At 40.3% G+C, this 16,747-nt stretch overlaps 1 protein-coding gene across 3 annotated transcripts in view; it reads right to left on the minus strand.

Moving 5' to 3' along the window:
- Positions 1-5,055: 5,055 nt before the first annotated feature.
- Kbtbd2 (kelch repeat and BTB domain containing 2) overlaps positions 5,056-16,747 on the minus strand; it is a 21,737-nt gene continuing 10,045 nt past the window's right edge. For all 3 annotated transcript variants that reach the window (XM_021190895.2, XM_029535202.1, XM_029535200.1), the window contains exons 2-4: positions 15,867-16,351; positions 8,993-9,158; positions 5,056-7,738 (exon numbers count right to left, since the gene is read on the minus strand). In XM_021190895.2, the coding sequence (XP_021046554.1) occupies positions 6,203-7,738; positions 8,993-9,158; positions 15,867-16,036 (1,872 nt within the window). In that variant the 5' untranslated portion in view covers positions 16,037-16,351 and the 3' untranslated portion in view covers positions 5,056-6,202. The remainder of the gene's footprint in view (positions 7,739-8,992; positions 9,159-15,866; positions 16,352-16,747) is intronic.

The following is a 16,747-nucleotide window of genomic DNA, read 5'->3' on the forward strand; positions in this document are numbered from 1 at the left end:
AACCGCCACACTCTCTGCTCCTATTACGTTTGATTAATTGGCTCCTGGTTGGCCTTGGTCTCTCACTTATTTTGTATTAAGATCTATTTGGTCAAATAGAAAGTGCAACTGCTCTGTTGGCTTTAGGAGTTGATTGTCATACGCCTGGAATGTCATTTTCTATAATTTCTAGTTGTGTGCTCTCACGACTGAAATGAGTTCCTTATAGGAAACATACTATTGGGGCTTGACAGCCTTTTATTTATAGTTTCTTTGAGATGACATTTCAGGCTGCCTTTAAACTCACAGCAACCCTCTTGGCAAGTGTGGAGGTAATAGGTATTTGGTTTTGTGGTACTGGAGAGTAAACCCATGCTCTCAGGGAAAGCTGAGCTACCTCCAACTCTGTGTCTGTTTTAATCCACTCAGACTATCTGTCTTTTATTTGGAGAATTTAATTCATTGATTGAATGGTATTGTCTTAGTTACGGTTCTATTGCTATGAAGAGACACCAAAACCAAGGCAACTCTATAAAGGAAAGCATTTATTTGGGGGTTTGTTTACAGTTACAGTTTCAGAGGGTTAATATATTATCATCATTATGGGGAGAGTGGCAGTACAGAGGCAGGCATGGTACTGGAGCAGTAGCTGAGAGCACACGTCTGAGAGCACACATATTTGATCCTAAAGTTGCAAGGAGAGGGGTGGGGAATGGGCTTTTGAAACAGCAAAGCCCACTCCCCTGGTAAAACACACCCCCTCCAACAAGGCCACACCTCCTAATCCTTCCCAAACAGTTCCACTAGCTGGCAACCAAGCATTCAAATATAAGTATAGGAGACATGCTCATCCAAACCATCAGATGTATTGACTCAGGGCCATTTGCTTGGTTCCTTCTGGCTGCTTTGCATATTTTTTGTTCTTTTCTTAGTGTATTAAACTCCATGGTTTGATAGTTTACTGTTGCTGATGTTTGATTCTTTTCTATTTCTGTTTGTATGTACTCTTCTAATGAGATTTGTACTTTCATGTATTTAGGATGGTTATAGTTTTCAATTCTGGATCTAGAACTCTCTTAATCATGGTTTGTAAGGGTGGTCTGGTGGTCATAGTTCCCCCCCACCCCCAGTTCCTGTTTATCTTAGAAGTTCTTTTTCTTTTACCTCTTCAAGTTAATCTTGCTGGGTAATTATTTCTGGTCTTGTATATGCTCTATTCCCTCTAGGACTGCAGGATTCCAGCTGAGAAATCTTGTTAATCTAACAGTGTTGTTGCCTTTAAATGTGACTTGGTGCTATTTGAGATTTTAAAATTCGTTCTTTACACTAACCTTAGGTAGTTTGACTATCTTGTCTTGGTGTGCATCTTTTCTGGTCACATGTATTTGGAGTTCTACAATTCTCTTGTACATAAATGTTCATGGTTTTGTTTGTTTGCCTTTGAACTAGAAACATGTTTTCTTTTTCTAACATTTCATCCACTCTAATTTATCTGCAGCTATGATCCTTGTGGGGGTTATACTACCTTGTGTTCCTATGTGGACAGGCTTTTTTTTTTTTTTTTGGTTTTTCGAGACAGGGTTTCTCTGTATAGCCCTGGCTGTCCTGGAACTCACTTGGTAGNCCAGGCTGGCCTCGAACTCANAAANCCGCCTGCCTCTGCCTCCCGAGTGCTGGGATTAAAGGCCTGCGCCACCAGTCCCGGCGGACAGGCTTTTTATTTAAAAAAAATTAAGTCATTTTACTCATGAGTGTTTTCTTGCACATATGTAAGTGTATCAGGCCTGTGGCTGGTGGGACCCTTCCACCAGGAGTTACTATGGTTACAAAGTACCTCCTGGGTGCTAGAAATCAAAGCCAGATCCTCTGCAAAAGTTAACAAGTATTCTTAACTGCCAAGCATCTCTCCAGCCTCACCTTTACAATTGTTTATTTTATTATTTGTGTGTGGGTGCATGTGGTGCCTTTGGCGGGTACATGCGGAGGTCCAAGTTCAGCTTTTCAAGAATCAGTTCTTTCATTCCACTCTGGGTTTCTGAGGCTGGCCTCAGGACATCAGGTGTTTGCAGCAGCCAGCACTTTCACCTGCTGGCCCTGGGAAGGTCTTTTAGCTAAGAGGTCTTCTTAGATGTGTCTTGAGGTATCAGTCTACTATATAGTGTCTGGAAATAAAGCGCATGTAGCTTTTTGTGTGGAGGCAGTTGTTTCTTGTGCCTTAGCTGATTCTTTCTGAACCAGTGGTTCTCAACCTTCCTAAATGCTGTAACCCTTTAATACAGTTAGTTCCTCATGTTGGTGACGCCCTACCATAAAATAATTTTTGCTATCATAACTGTAATTTTACTGTTATGAATTGTACATATCTGTTTTCTAATGGTCTTAGGTGACCTCTGTGAAAGGGTTGAGAAATGCTGTTTTTTTTCTCAAGGCTGGGGCATGCTTATTGCCCCAGTTAGGCCAAAGCAGACAACCTGTGTAGGTCCCAATTTTTTTATTATCTATCCATTTTTTTTAAGGCAGTATAGGTTTTCAATCTTCCACCATTGCTGCTTTATAGAGACTTCCTATTTGTAACTTTGTTGAATTTTTGTTTTAGATTTTGTTCTTTGTTCCTAAAACAAAGTTTCACTGGGTAGCCCAGGCTGGCCCAATATTCCTGAGCCTTGGGATTACAGGCATGTGCCACCATCCATATACAAGCTGAGTTTTATCATAAATGGACTTGGGGGTTTGTCAAGTTATTTTTCTGTGCTAATTAGCATGATCGTGTGTGTGTGTTGTTTTTATTCTTTATTTACATTTCAAATGTCACCCCCTTTCCTACTTTTCCCTCCAAAACCCCCCATCCCATCCCCCCTCCCCCTGCTCACCAACCCACCCACCACTCCTGCTTCCCTGTCCTGGCATTCCCCCACACTGGGGTATCGAGCCTTCTCAGGACCAAGGCAAGGGCCTCTATTATGTGTTTTTTCTTTTACTGTTAATATGGATACGAGCAGCTTAGGGGGTTTTACCATTTTTTTCTTTTGTAATTTCATGTGTGTGTGTTTTCCTGCCCCTGTATGTTTGTACAGTCTATGTGTCCTGGATGCACCAAATTTACAGAAGTTGTGAGTAACCATGTGGGTGCTGGGAATCAAACTTGCATCCTCTGGAAGAGCAGTCAGTGCTCCCAACTGCTGAGTCACCTCTCTAGCTCCTATATTTCATTCAGTTTAATGCCAGCTCATCTAAGGGTAATTTGAGCCCTCTTTTCATATTGTCAGACACACCTCAATAGTAATTTCTAACTTCAAAATAGAGAAGAACTAGACATAAATCCATCTTGATCGTCGTGAAGACAACTCAAACAAGTAATAAGAGCTTGATGAAAGTTAGATAATTTGTGGTACATTTTAAATTTAAATAAAGGTAATGGATGCCCCCCCCCCCCCAGTGCTGTAGCTTATGGGGGTAGGCTAAGATAGATTCTTTTTTAATGCTTCCTTGAGGAAGTTACCTCAAATGTAAACAGAATTTGCCAATCAAATCAGGGCATTTTGGGGAGTGAAAGTGAATGCAAGCACACTACTTTGGCTATCTGATTTTATAAGACTAGTTTAAGATAAAAAAACGAACAAAACAATTATATGAAAAAAAAATAAGGCCAATAAGGAAAGCATTTGATGTTGTGAGCCAACATACTTTAGAGAAGAAACTAGGCTAGCAAAGCAAGCAGAGAAAACGCTTCAGGCTTTGTACACTGGGAACAAGCCCTGGCTTTATTCCAAGGGTACAAGATCCTGAGCAAAAGCACGATTTCTTTTTAGACAATCTGTTTCAGTATGGTGAAAGATCAATGAGGGGCCCTTCGGACCGGGACTGCTGCTCGGACAAGGGACATAAAATAGCTTCCAACTGTCTGTGGTAAAGGTTGTACAACCTTGTATTCTTAAAAAACACACAACTGTTTGTGCTTTTAAATGGATGGATTACCTAGAAAAGATTATAGCCCCTCAAATGATTTACCAAACAAGAACTTTGATTTTAAAGTTGTTTTTTTAGACAGGATCCATTTATGTACCTCTGGCTATGCTAGAACTCATTATGTAGACCAGGCTGGCTTAGAATTCAAGAGGTTTACCTGCAGCTGCTGGGATTAGATTTACACTACCATACCCATTCTGGCACACGCCTTTAATCCCAGCACTCAGGAGGCAGAGGCAGGCAGATTTCTGAGTTCGAGGCCAGCCTGGTCTACAGTGAGTTCCAGGACAGCCAGGGCTATACAGAGAAACCCTGTCTCAAAAAACCAAAAACAAAAAACAACAAAAAAAGATGAAGTATAAAGTGAAGTTGCTTGTGGTCATGGTGCTTTACTGCAGCAACAGAAACTCTTAAGATAGGCCTTAAATATGCCAGGGAACGGGGTGTGGTCTTTCAGTGGCTGGATGCTTTTCTAGCATATGCAGACCCTCTGGGTTCCATCTTCAACACTTTAAGGCCTGAACCAAAAGTACTCAAGCACAATGCTGTAGTCTTTCAAGAGGTGTTCCTATAGGCCAAGCAATCCTGCCCTGACTATCTCAAAATTAAAAAAAAAAAATACCCAGAGAATTCTAATAGTTCTCTTTATCTGTAGAACTATCCCTAAGAGTGCTATACTTCAAACTGGGCATAGTATTAAATCCTACATATACCATTTTCATGCCTTCACTATAAAAGCTTATTTCTTAAATTAGAAAGTAGGAGATCTTGTTCAGTACAAACATGCAGCTTAAAGGGACAATTTGCATCAATTAAAAACCTACAAACTGTTTAAATTCTCTATTTAGTATTTTTCAAACCAAAACTGATGTGTTGGAGGATGGGGCTGAAGAAAGTAAACCAGCGGTGAAGGGGATCAGTGTCTGTCTGTCTGTCTGTCTGTCTGTCTGTCTCTCTCTCTCTGTGTGTGTGTGTGTGTGTGTGTGTGTGTGTGTGTATCTCAAAGAGATTTTTGAGAAACCACCTACAAGTACTTAATCTGGCCTGGCAAAACCTCAAATAAAAGTACAGCTAGAGCATTCCCATCACAAAAGAAAACAAACCAACAGATACGGATTATATACAATTTATTTAATAAATTAATGTCATTCAAAATACAGTGCCAGAGCATTATGCAGTTGAACATGCCAGCCATGTCTGCCATGAGGCACCTGTGCTCATGTTACATTGGTGGCGCCCCACTACTGCTAGTGGTTCCTGGGATTAATGCCAGAGCAGCACTAGGATCTGCTCTTCTGCACAGTGCAGACAATTCCTGCACAGTTCACCTTCCTAATCCTAGCCCCCCAAACATACACACATCAAGTTAAAAAAAAACACACCTATTAGATACCTACACACAGTCACTCTACAGTAATGCTTGTTATTAAATTAAGATGTAATGACCTGGTTAATCCACTCTAAATCTTTTTAAGATGGAGAACTACATCAGCAGCAGGTGGTTATATGCATGAGCCAACGTTAATGTAATATAGGAAGTGGAGACATTTACTGATTAAAGCTCCACATAGACCCGCACAATGAGGGACTAGCAATTCATTTGCAAGCCCAGCAACATAAGTCCACACCTGGTAAGTGACCAGCTGACTGGACAACCTGTATTCTAGATAGACAAGTGTAAGTCAGTGGGAAGGGAATACATGCACCTAGTAGAATAGTGAGACTGATCCTGCAGTCACAGCTTTCCCTGTGTAATACCATAGACGTATAGCAGATCTTGCTCAACAACAGTATAGGATTTAAAAGACATTTCTATACCAACATGAACATTAGTGTTAAGTGCAGCGGAATTATACTAAAAAAACTATATTCCAGGACTTTGGAAGTACAGGAATCCAATACATATACTAAAATAATCTCAGCACAATTTTGAGAAACCACACTGGGAACAGATTACTTTTAAAAGTGAAGTTCTGGACTGTACATACACAGGGCTAACAATGTTAGATAATCCAGACTCTTATGCTCACATGATACACTTAAAGTTTCTCAGTTATCAAATAACCTATTTCATGTTACAGAAGCATATCTTTCTGTATGACACACTGATATATATTATACTGATGCAAATATTAAGTAGGGCATAAAAATAAAATGTATCAAAGATAGATTTTTATGTACTCATACTCTGTCCTTTTTTATCATCTGGTTTAGCAAAGTCTATCACAAGTTCAGCACGTGCACTCCCTCAAGTCCCCTATACAGGCGGAAGTGCAACCATTTCTCCATCCAGTTCAAACTCCTCTGTTCCATCTGGTGAAAAAAGGTAAGTTGGTGGCTTCCATGGAGATTCTTCAAGACAGGATGGGTAAAGTTTCCCCACAGTGCATCGAAAATCTCTCCCTAGGTCCCACAGTACACGTTCAGATATATGCTGCCGCAGAGACCACCGGTCAAGTTCCAAATCATACTGGTAGGTGACATACTTAGCTCGTTCATTTAAGTGGGTTTCTCGCATAAACACACACAGAGAATTTGAGATCACAACAGCTCTAACACAGGGATCAGAATACCTTTTAGCAGGGATGTTGGCGGCCATCTTCCATTCATTTTTATTCACATCATAAATTTCCACAGTTACTGAAGACCCATCTACAGTGCCAGAGGGGAGTCTTATGCCAGAATTGGTAGCAATATGCAACCCTCCAATGTAGAAAATTTTATCACCAAAAGCTGCAGCTGAAGCAAAAGATCTGCTAGTCTGCCTCATGGCCATTTCTACCCATGAGTCAGATCTTGGAAAGTAACAGTACATGAGGTTTAATGTCATCACATAGATGCAGTCGTGAACTACAACTGCTGCACTCCACTGCCAAGCACAAGGCAAGGGGCTCACCATTGTCCACTCATCCTTCTCAGTGTCGTATCTCTCTACAGTCCTCCTGTTAAGCTCTCCACCAACACTATCTCCTCCAATTGCATAGATATAGCCTTCACAGCAAACCAAAGATGGCTTCACTCGGACAAAAAGCATCGGTGTCTTTGGAAACCAGGTATTTTGTTGTGCATCAAACCAGTAAAAGCAATTCACAGTTCGGAAGGCAGTCTGCAGTTTACTTGTTTTACTGTGATTTGTTTTTGTGTTTTTCAGGGGCACTTGGCCCCCTGCTATGTAAATATCATTATCCGGGGTTACAACTGTCCCAACCTTATGCAAATCAGCTGGTGGGCTGCATAACTTGTAAACTTTTTCTGCCTGGGGGCTATAACAGACAGAAGAGTAAAGACTACAAGGGTTTTCTGAGGATGCTTCAATGAAAATCATCATCTCCTCCTTAGTCATCCCAAGCCTGGGTTTGAAGAACTTAGGCATAGACTTATAAAGACCCTGAACCACAACAGACTTATCGTTGGGTGGGAGACCTTGAAACCAAGCTCTCTGTGTGACTTCTGAAAGAGCATCAATTCTGATCTGGCTGAGAACTGAAGACAAATACTGGGATCGGGACTCTGTGTTGTACTCTAGCCAGAGCATGGCAGCCTCGCGCACGGTTTCCTCCTTTTCTACATTTAAGTTGTCACTGCTGAGGACGTCTATGAGGAGGTCATGGGACAGCTGCATGAAGGCTTCCTGGCGGTACACAGCCGTGAACTTGTGCTCCACCATCCTCTTAGCGCTCTGCTTTAATTCTTCACAACTGAAGAGGTCAGCAAAACTCAGCAGCCGCACACAGTTCTCTGCATTAATTTTTTTAATTAAATATTCTCGGCAACGCTGCAACACATCTTCTACCTAAAATAAGGGAAAAAAGGATGATACATTGGGGGGGGGGGGGAGAGTAAAAAGATGCTGAGAATTTGAACTCAGGACCCTGCACTGAGATCCATACTCCCAGCCTCTAGTTTATGATACCACAGGTTTCCCATAGCAGATGCTCCTGTACTGTCAAATTTTATACGTTTGGGGTAAGAGACAAGTTCTTGCAATAACAAAATTAGACTCTAGGCTACAGTTTTCCATTTCATCCTCTTGCCCAATGGCCTAATTTACCTGTTCTATTTAGGCTGCATAAGTGGCACACACTAGTAATCTCAGATTTAAAGAGCTGTTTAAATTCTCTAACTATCTATCTACAGCTGGTTCCTGTTTGTTTTTGTAGACAGGGTCTCGTTACAGTAGCTGAGGCTGACCTTAAACTCCAATACCCTTCACCCACTTCCACCTCTCAACTGCTAAGATTACGGCCTGACGCTACCATGCCCGGCTGAAATGAGTTTCCAAAGTACAAAGTATTATTCCTAAACAGGGAAAAAGATGTGAAAATACCCACATTCCTATTAAAATCTGAAAGGGGGATCTGAGAAATATAGGTTAGAACAGATAATCATACTAAAATGCATTAATCATCAATTTTACTTAACTGCTTAATAGCTCAATATAATCCTACAACCATTACAAATACTAAATCTTCCAAAAGAATCTAAATCTGTCTATGGTAATTCTATCAAACACAAATGAATTTAGGCTTTAACCACAAACACTCTTAAACCAATAATACTTGAAATCTAAATTCTGAAATGAAAATATGAAACGTAATTTGTCTCTGTCTCTTTCAAGACAGTTTGGGGTGCCCTGGAATCTGTGATCCCCCTGCCTCAGCCTCCCCAGTACTGTCAGGCATGTACCATCAGACCCAGCTTATTAATTTTTAATTTTAATTTAATTCTGTAATCAAGCCCACACAGATTATGACCTTGTGTTTAATGCAGTGCTAACCCTGGAAAATGGAGGAGGGAACCCAAATTTAAAGTTTCTACACCAATATGGCTATTATTTTAGCACACACCATTTTAAAGTTATATGCATGTCATAAAACTACTTACTAACTGAAAAAAGTCCTATTTTTTAAAATTTCACATTTTATATACAAAATTTGACCCATATAAAATCTGCAATAAGACTGTACAGTGAAAGATACCATTAATGAAATACTGTTTCCTGATAAAAATAAGCTCCACCTCAGCATCAGGGACAGGCCTGCTTTACCTGCAGGAAGCAAGCTGTTTCATAGAGCTGCTCCACGGTGCTGTCGTTTACCGCCAAGTTTCCTGTGTACGCGTAAGTTATGATCATCTGCAAGGCGGCAGCGTCCACATTTCTCAGGTGTACATGTGTCTGCTTGCTTTCACTTAGTCCACTCATGAACATGGCCCTACAGGAGACACAGGAAACAAGCTTAATAAAGGAGAAGAAACTAGGTACCACAAGACACAAACTTAGTAAGTTAATTCAATTTACTTATGGAGAACACTTTCAAAGGCAATGAGAAAAATCATATATAATCTAGGGCTGAAGCCATACAATAACCTCTAAGCCATTCTGACAGAGGACATCAAAATTATTCTTCACAGTCACATAATGGAATACTATTCAGCAATAAAACAAGTATTGATAAACAAATGAACCTCAAAAACACGCTCAGTGAAGAAACCAGATACAAAGACCACATATTGAGTTCATTTACATGAAATGTCAAAATATTACCAAATATTCATAGACAGAAAGCTGACTGGCAGTTAACTAGAGCTGTGGGAGGAATGAGAAATGACTATAAACATAAAAACAGGTAACCGAAGAAATGTTTCCAATCTGACAGTGCAAACGGTAGCAGGATTCTGTCATCCTCAGAAGCCAAGGAAGACAGCTCCTGGACACAATATCCTCAGCACACAAAAGCAAAGACACTAAGTCCTTTATAAAAACGAGGCATATTTGTATAAAATTGGCTCACACCTTTAAATTATTTACTTACCTATTTATCTATGTACCAAGCTGCCTGTCTAGGCTGGCCTTATACTCTGATTGTCCTGCCTCTCCCTCCAATGCTGAGATTATAGACATGTACATCATACCTGCTTCCTGTGGTGCTGGGAATCAAATCCAGGGCACTGCATACATAGGAGGCATACCCACTCAACTTCAACACCATCCAGCCCTTTATACCCCAAACAATGTAAATACAGGAAAAGTAGCTAGGCTGTAAGGTTTTCTTTCTTAGAGCATTTTCTCTTTGCAGGTGAATATGTGGTAAGAAAGCTGCCAAGAGCTGACTGCACACTTAAAATGGGTGGATTTTATGGTATATAAATTCCACCTTTAAAAAGTTTACCCATCACTAAATTTCCTAAAAATCATGCAGCTCCATTACAAAAACTATGCAAGAAACTATGCTAGAAAGACTATTTATACTATGGGAATACATACACCAAGTCTTCTGAGTTAGCTATCTCACTTGTGTGCCTCTGGCTGTCCTGAACTTCCTATTTACAATAGGCTGTGGAATTTAGAGATCTACCTACCTCTGCTTCCTGCTGAATTAAAGGCATGCACCCTTATACATGGCTTAGTCCACGACTAAAAAGGTCACTTTTATTTACTGTGCATGCCTACACTGTGTATGAGTCAGGGTGCAGGGCACAATGCACGTGTGGAGGTCAGAGATCAGCTTCTGGGAGTCAGTTCTGTCCTTCCCACAGTGTGGGACTAACTGTAGGGTCTAAGTACAGTTGTCAGGCTTGATGGCAAGTGCTGAGCCATCTTGCCACCTCACCTACTAGAATAGTTAGCTGGAAGAGTAAATATTACTGCATGCACAAGAGAAAAAAAGCCCCTGTAGGCAGTGAATTAAGAGTACCAAAACAGTCACTAACTTGCATCCTGCAGAGATGAGGAAGGCATATAATTTGGATAACATAGTATGGGTAGGGTCATAGCTGAATAAAGTTCATGCAGTATAGTAGAAAACTGAAAAGACAAGTAGAAGGTCACAGGCCTTTAAATGGGCAGGGCTGGAAAGGCAGTTCAGTGGAAGAGCACTTTGTGTAACATACATGAGGCCTTGGGCTCAGTTCGTTTCCCCTGCTGCCTGAGTAATCTTGTAAACAGAAAAGACAATGTTTTGAGTTTGCATTGACCATGATGAACTCTTCTCTATGGATCCTCTATGCACAAAGAGAGCTCAGGAGCCCAGTGTTGAAAACTGGCAAAGTGGCTATGAAAGCGGCCAGCACGAGCATCTAGCTGGAGCCAGGCCTGAGTACACAGCCCGATAAAGCCTGGCTGCTTTCTGAACACAGAACAGGATCCTCAGAAAGCAGGTGAGACTCAAAGCTGCTATTTACTTTAATAAAATGCCTGGAAAAAATGTTAACCATTAACAAGTTGTAAAGCCAAGAAGGAAAGCTCATCACTGGAAGAAGGCAAGTCAGGCTGGGCATATGTGAAGACCAGTTGAGTCAGAAGGAAATTGTGTAATTACCAGCGAAGAATGCAATAATCGAGGAAAACTGGAGGTTAGGCATTAATGAAGGAGTCATGACTCAGCTACAGAGTAGCCAGTTATATAAAGAAGATTTCCCCCTACCTCCTCCACCCCAGAAAAGCCAAGAAAACTGTACTTAAGAATTCCAGTTTAAAAAACACAACACTGTAGACAACATTGTAGTAGAACTAAGTTTTTTGGTGTTGGTGTTGGTGTTTTTTTGGGTGGGGTGCCTTTGAAATATTTTCTGGAAAAAAAAAAAAAAAAAAAAGACAACAAAACCAAAATAACCAGCGAGATGCACGCAACACCACTCAGCACAACTGAGGTGTTGGTATCAAACTGTGGAGTCAGCTATCTGGAAGGCTGAGGCCAAAGCCAGAGAACTACAAGTTCAAAGCCAGCTTAAATTTTTAAACTTTCAAAATTTTAAAAGGGCCAGTATATCTCAATGGGAAAATTCTTGCCTTGCCCAAATGATACCCTGGGCTTAATCTCCAGTAACTATAAAACACAAACAACAACAACATGGATCCACCTGTTGCCAGGCACAGAAGCTTGCACCTGTAAACTCAGCACCTGAGAGGTTAAAGCAAGAGGATCACCGTGGGTTCAAAGCTGGCCTACATCATTCCTAAGAACCAAACAACAGATGTGCTGTGGAGTGAAGGCCTGCATTTGGCCTCTGTTTCAGCCTCTGTCTCAGGTCCTTCGCCTTGGCTTCTTTTCATGATGGATTGTAGCCTAGAAGCTGAAATAGTACCCCACCCTCACCACACACACTAACATAACACACTGCAGAAGGAGCTGAAGTTACTGGGGACTCCTAATACAACACAAAACGAGCAATAAGGACAGATGTTAAAATCCAACAAGGGAACTCAATCAGCATGGCTCCTAAGTCCCACCTGAGGCTAAATTTAGGATGAACACAAGTGATCATGACTGAGTCAGGGTAGTGTTCTTAGAAAAGATACCCAGAACATCTATTGCTACCAGTTTCATCTGTCAAGGGAGAGGGAGGAGGGAGGAATATGAATCATAATCACTCAAAACCCTCACACTGAAAAAAGTCTGCAAAAATCCTTGAAAAGAAGCACAAAATAAGTGGTTTTCCATTCACCCCATTAGAACAGGGGCATAAAGCAAGGATGGCAGTGAGAATGGTTATCTAATACTGTCACGAGAACACAGGACTTCAAAAGTGACTATTTCCTGAACACTAAAAATAGCATAGGCCTACCCAATGTGACCACAGACGTTTTAAAAATGTACCTTTATTGACCAATTGATTGACTGATTGCATGTGTGCCTATATGTGCCACGGTGAGTATGTGGAGGTCAAAAGACAACTTGTGGGAGCCAGTTTTCTCCTTTCATCATGTGGGTTCTGGAAAACCCACTCATTAGGCTCAGTGGCAAACACACTTACTTACCCACTGAACCACACTGCCAACCTTTTGTCAAAGTTCTAAACTGGCTTAAAAACAAAAACAAACAAAAACAGGGACTGGAGAGATGGCCTCTGGAAAAGACCACTAGCTGTTTTTCCAGAGTTCCTGAGTTCAATTCCCACCAACCACATGGTGGCTCACAATCATCTGAAATGGGATCCGATGCCCTCTTCTGGTGGGTCTTAAGAGAGCTACAGTGTACTCATACTGGGAGATCCAACACCCTCTTCTGGTCTCCATGGGCACTGCATGCAGTCAAACACACACACAAAAATCACAACTTTTAAAAGGTTGCTTGAATGATGGCTCAAAAGCACAGGCTCTGCCAGGACCTGGCTTCAGTTTCCTGTGAAGGCTCATAAATATCTATAACGCCAGTCCAAGGGACCTAAAACCCTCTGCTGGCCTCCATGGGCACCAAGAACACATGGAGTGCAGACTTAACATGTAAGAAAAATTAATTAATTAATTAAGAGGAACTGGCTACTAATAAATAATGGCAGCTTTGAAAATACTGTTGCCTTTAAATTGCAATATTAAACAGTATTAAAGAAAGATAAAAGTTGTACTGTGTTCAAAAATCTTAACTCAGGTAAGTAACTGGAAGAACCAGCAAGATGACTTGGCAGGTAAAGACCCTTGCTGGCCAAGCCCAATGACCTCACTTTGACCCCTGGGGCTCACAGAGTCAAAGGACAGAACCAATTCCTCCAGGTGGTACTCCAGGTGGCTTCCACACATGAACTTTACACACACACACACGCACCCAATGTGATTAAAAATTTATATAACATAAAATATGTTATTTTTACAACCTCAAACTTAAGAAAAAATGAAGTGGCAACACAGAAAATATTAACAGATTTTCTCTTGCATACTTTAAAATTATACAAAATGATTGCTGAGATAACTAACTATGCTATTCTATTAACAATGCTGGAACAGGAGAATTGCACAAGTTCACAAAATAAAGACTAAAAAAAAAAAAAAAAAACCCAACTCCATGACTATACAGATGTCACTCTCTTAACAAAAGCATAAAGCTCTTTTCAATAATGGCTTATGATTTACAACTAAGTCATTAAGAAGAGAGAGCTTATGAACTCAGGTATCCACTCACTGAACCTATAACCCTGAATTTCTATCACTGGCTAAGACAATGGGTCTAAAAAACAAAAATGACATCACAGTCACCTGCAAAGCTCTTTAATATATAGCATCTAAGTCTACACTGGAGAGCCACCAAAGCAGTGACTGGGGCTGAAACCCAGTAACCACCACTGTAAAACATGCTTGATTATTGCAAACAGGCTTTGTAACAGACAAGAAAATGTCTGTTACTGAAACTGCATGAAAATCCATTAACATAAACTGAAACCAAAGTGACAGGCACTGCACAGGGAACTGGCACGATGGCCTCTGGCTCAGTGATGTGCTGAAGACTGTACCATCTCCACTCTTTTTTGTAAATCAACTTCCAAAGTCATTTAGTCTGTCCTGCTTACAGTTGTTATGAACAGGCAACAGAAGCAAATTTTTGTAACAGGAATACACTTTGTATACATTTATTTTCTCTTATTCATCCCATCTCTTTCAAATATTGAATAAAACTCACTTTAAAGACAGAGAACAAAAAGCAATTTCTCTACCTTAGCTTCTAATCTCAAGAACCTAAAAGGTGAAAATCATCTTAAAAGTTTAAAGTTTTATTATTTGTCTGAGATGGACTGTAACTTGGAACTGTGAACTAAAATAAACCTTTTTCCTCTAAAGAAAAAAGTTTTATCATTTCTAATGAGCATAACTAAACTTGGAAGTTCTGAGACAGAGAGAGTACCAATACTCTGATACTGCATGGAGCCTGGTAAGGCTGAGGGGCACCACAAGCACAACAGTAACCAAGTTACTATTAAGTTGGCACCTATTTGTGTTGTTGTTAAAGCTAGTATCTAAACAGCAACAATTATCTCCTAAAAATTATCTGAGTCTGCTGTAAAACTCTTCAGTTTATAATGACTGAGTTTCTTTTTTTTATTAGATATTTTCTTTATTTACATTTCAGATGCTATCCCAAAAGTTCCCTATACCCTCCCCCCCACTCCTGCTCCCCTACCCACCCACTCCCACTTCTTGGCCCTGGCCTTCCCCTGTACTGGGACATAATAAAGTTTGCAAGACCAAGGGGCCTCTCTTCCCAATGATGGCCGAATAGGCCATCGAATGTGAGTTTCTAGAAGAATAAATTATCTATCCTTACTTTTCTTCCCAAGAAAAACAGTATTTTGAATTTTGGATGTCACCCCACAGGTCAATTTCAACAATTTTTGTGCATTTAATACTTTTGTGAAAATGTCATCTGTCCCTTAATCACATTAGGCAATGCTCTGACAAACACTACATCTTCTGAGATAAAAACTTAAGTAAGGGCTGGTGAGATGGCTCAGCGGGTAAGAGCACTTGAGTGCTCTTCCAAAGGTACAGAGTTCAAATCCCAGCAACCACATGGTGGCTCAAACCATCCTTAATGAGATCGGACTCCCTCTTCTGGAGTGTCTGAAGACAGTTACAGTGTACTTACATATAATAAATAAATAAAATCTTTAAAAAAAAAAAAACTTAAGTAAAGCCGGGCAGTGATGGCGCATGCCTTTAATCCCAGCACTCGGGAGGCAGAGGCAGGCGGATTTCTGAGTTCGAGGCCAGCCTGGTCTATAGCGTGAGTTCCAGGACAGCCAGGGCTATACAGAGAAACCCTGTCTGGAAAAAACAAAACAAAACAAACAAACAAAAACTTAAGTAAAACACGGAGATGGGAGTTTTAAAAACTTTAATCCCAGCACACGGGGGGCAGAGGCAGGCAGATCTCTGTGAGGTCAAGGCCAGTCTGGTCCCCATAATGAGTTCAAGGATGGCCAGGGCTATACAGTAAGATTCTGTCTAAAAAAACAAAACAAAACAAACCCCCAACCCAAAAGCTTTAACATTTAAAGACTCTGTATTGATGAAACATCATTGCAGCACCTCCAGTGAGATGCTCAGTGGGTTCCACTGCTTGTTCTGGCATAGCTGAGTGTACACACACACACTCAGAGTAATAAATTTAAATAACACTTTTATTACAAACTAAACAAGATAGACTACTTACCTGAAATAGGAGCTACATGTTGCAAGAACCATCTTATGACAAGGGAATTCAGTGCCCTCAACAATTAACACTATGTCAGTAAATAACTGCTGTTCATAAAACAGTTTCAACTGTTCCAACAAGGACACAGCATATTCGGTATTGATCTGCCTTTCTTCTTGAGTGGACATGATTGTATTCCATTAATATCTCCAAGAACAGATTAGAAAAGTTCGTCTTGATGGAAGGTCAAATGAATACTTCAAACGCAATGGAGGGAGTTCACTTGCTGTTATCTGCAGCATTCAGAACAGAACCGACACCGCCGCTATGAGTATCTTGTTACAGGCTCACAATCTTTGCTAGGTCATCCTGAGCTACAGTTTTTCAACAGATTCTCCAAACATCCTGCTCAAATTTGCACCAGTGAAGCTCATGAATAAAGGGGAAAATACAGGAGGTAGATTTTGTTGCAACATCTTATGTTCAGTAGATCTTCTGCAGAACTAAAAAGAAAACAGTTGTTAGAATATGTAGATCAAGCTTTTAGAACACAATAAATCAACAACCTTTGATATGTATTATATTTATGTGAACTTCCAATCAACTTTAGATATAAGTACAAAAATTAAACAGAATTGTTCAAGTCTAAAACACTTAAAGTAACTAGGCTGCAGAAAATTAACAATTGTACTTTAAGCTTTTTGCCTTCCATACAAGATATAAGCATCCTAGAAAATAAGCAAATGAAAAGCAGGCAATTTTAAGATTCTTTAAAGAATTTAAATTGCAAAAGCAAGATTTTTTAGTTATTTAACAGCCAACACCTGACTGAAACTTAAGGGAAATCCAGAACTCAAACCTAAAGACGGCACAGCAACTGAATTCAAACGGTACTATTT

This window comes from Mus pahari, chromosome 2 (assembly GCF_900095145.1).
Source record: "Mus pahari chromosome 2, PAHARI_EIJ_v1.1, whole genome shotgun sequence".
In the NCBI taxonomy this organism is placed as follows: domain Eukaryota; kingdom Metazoa; phylum Chordata; class Mammalia; order Rodentia; family Muridae; genus Mus; species Mus pahari.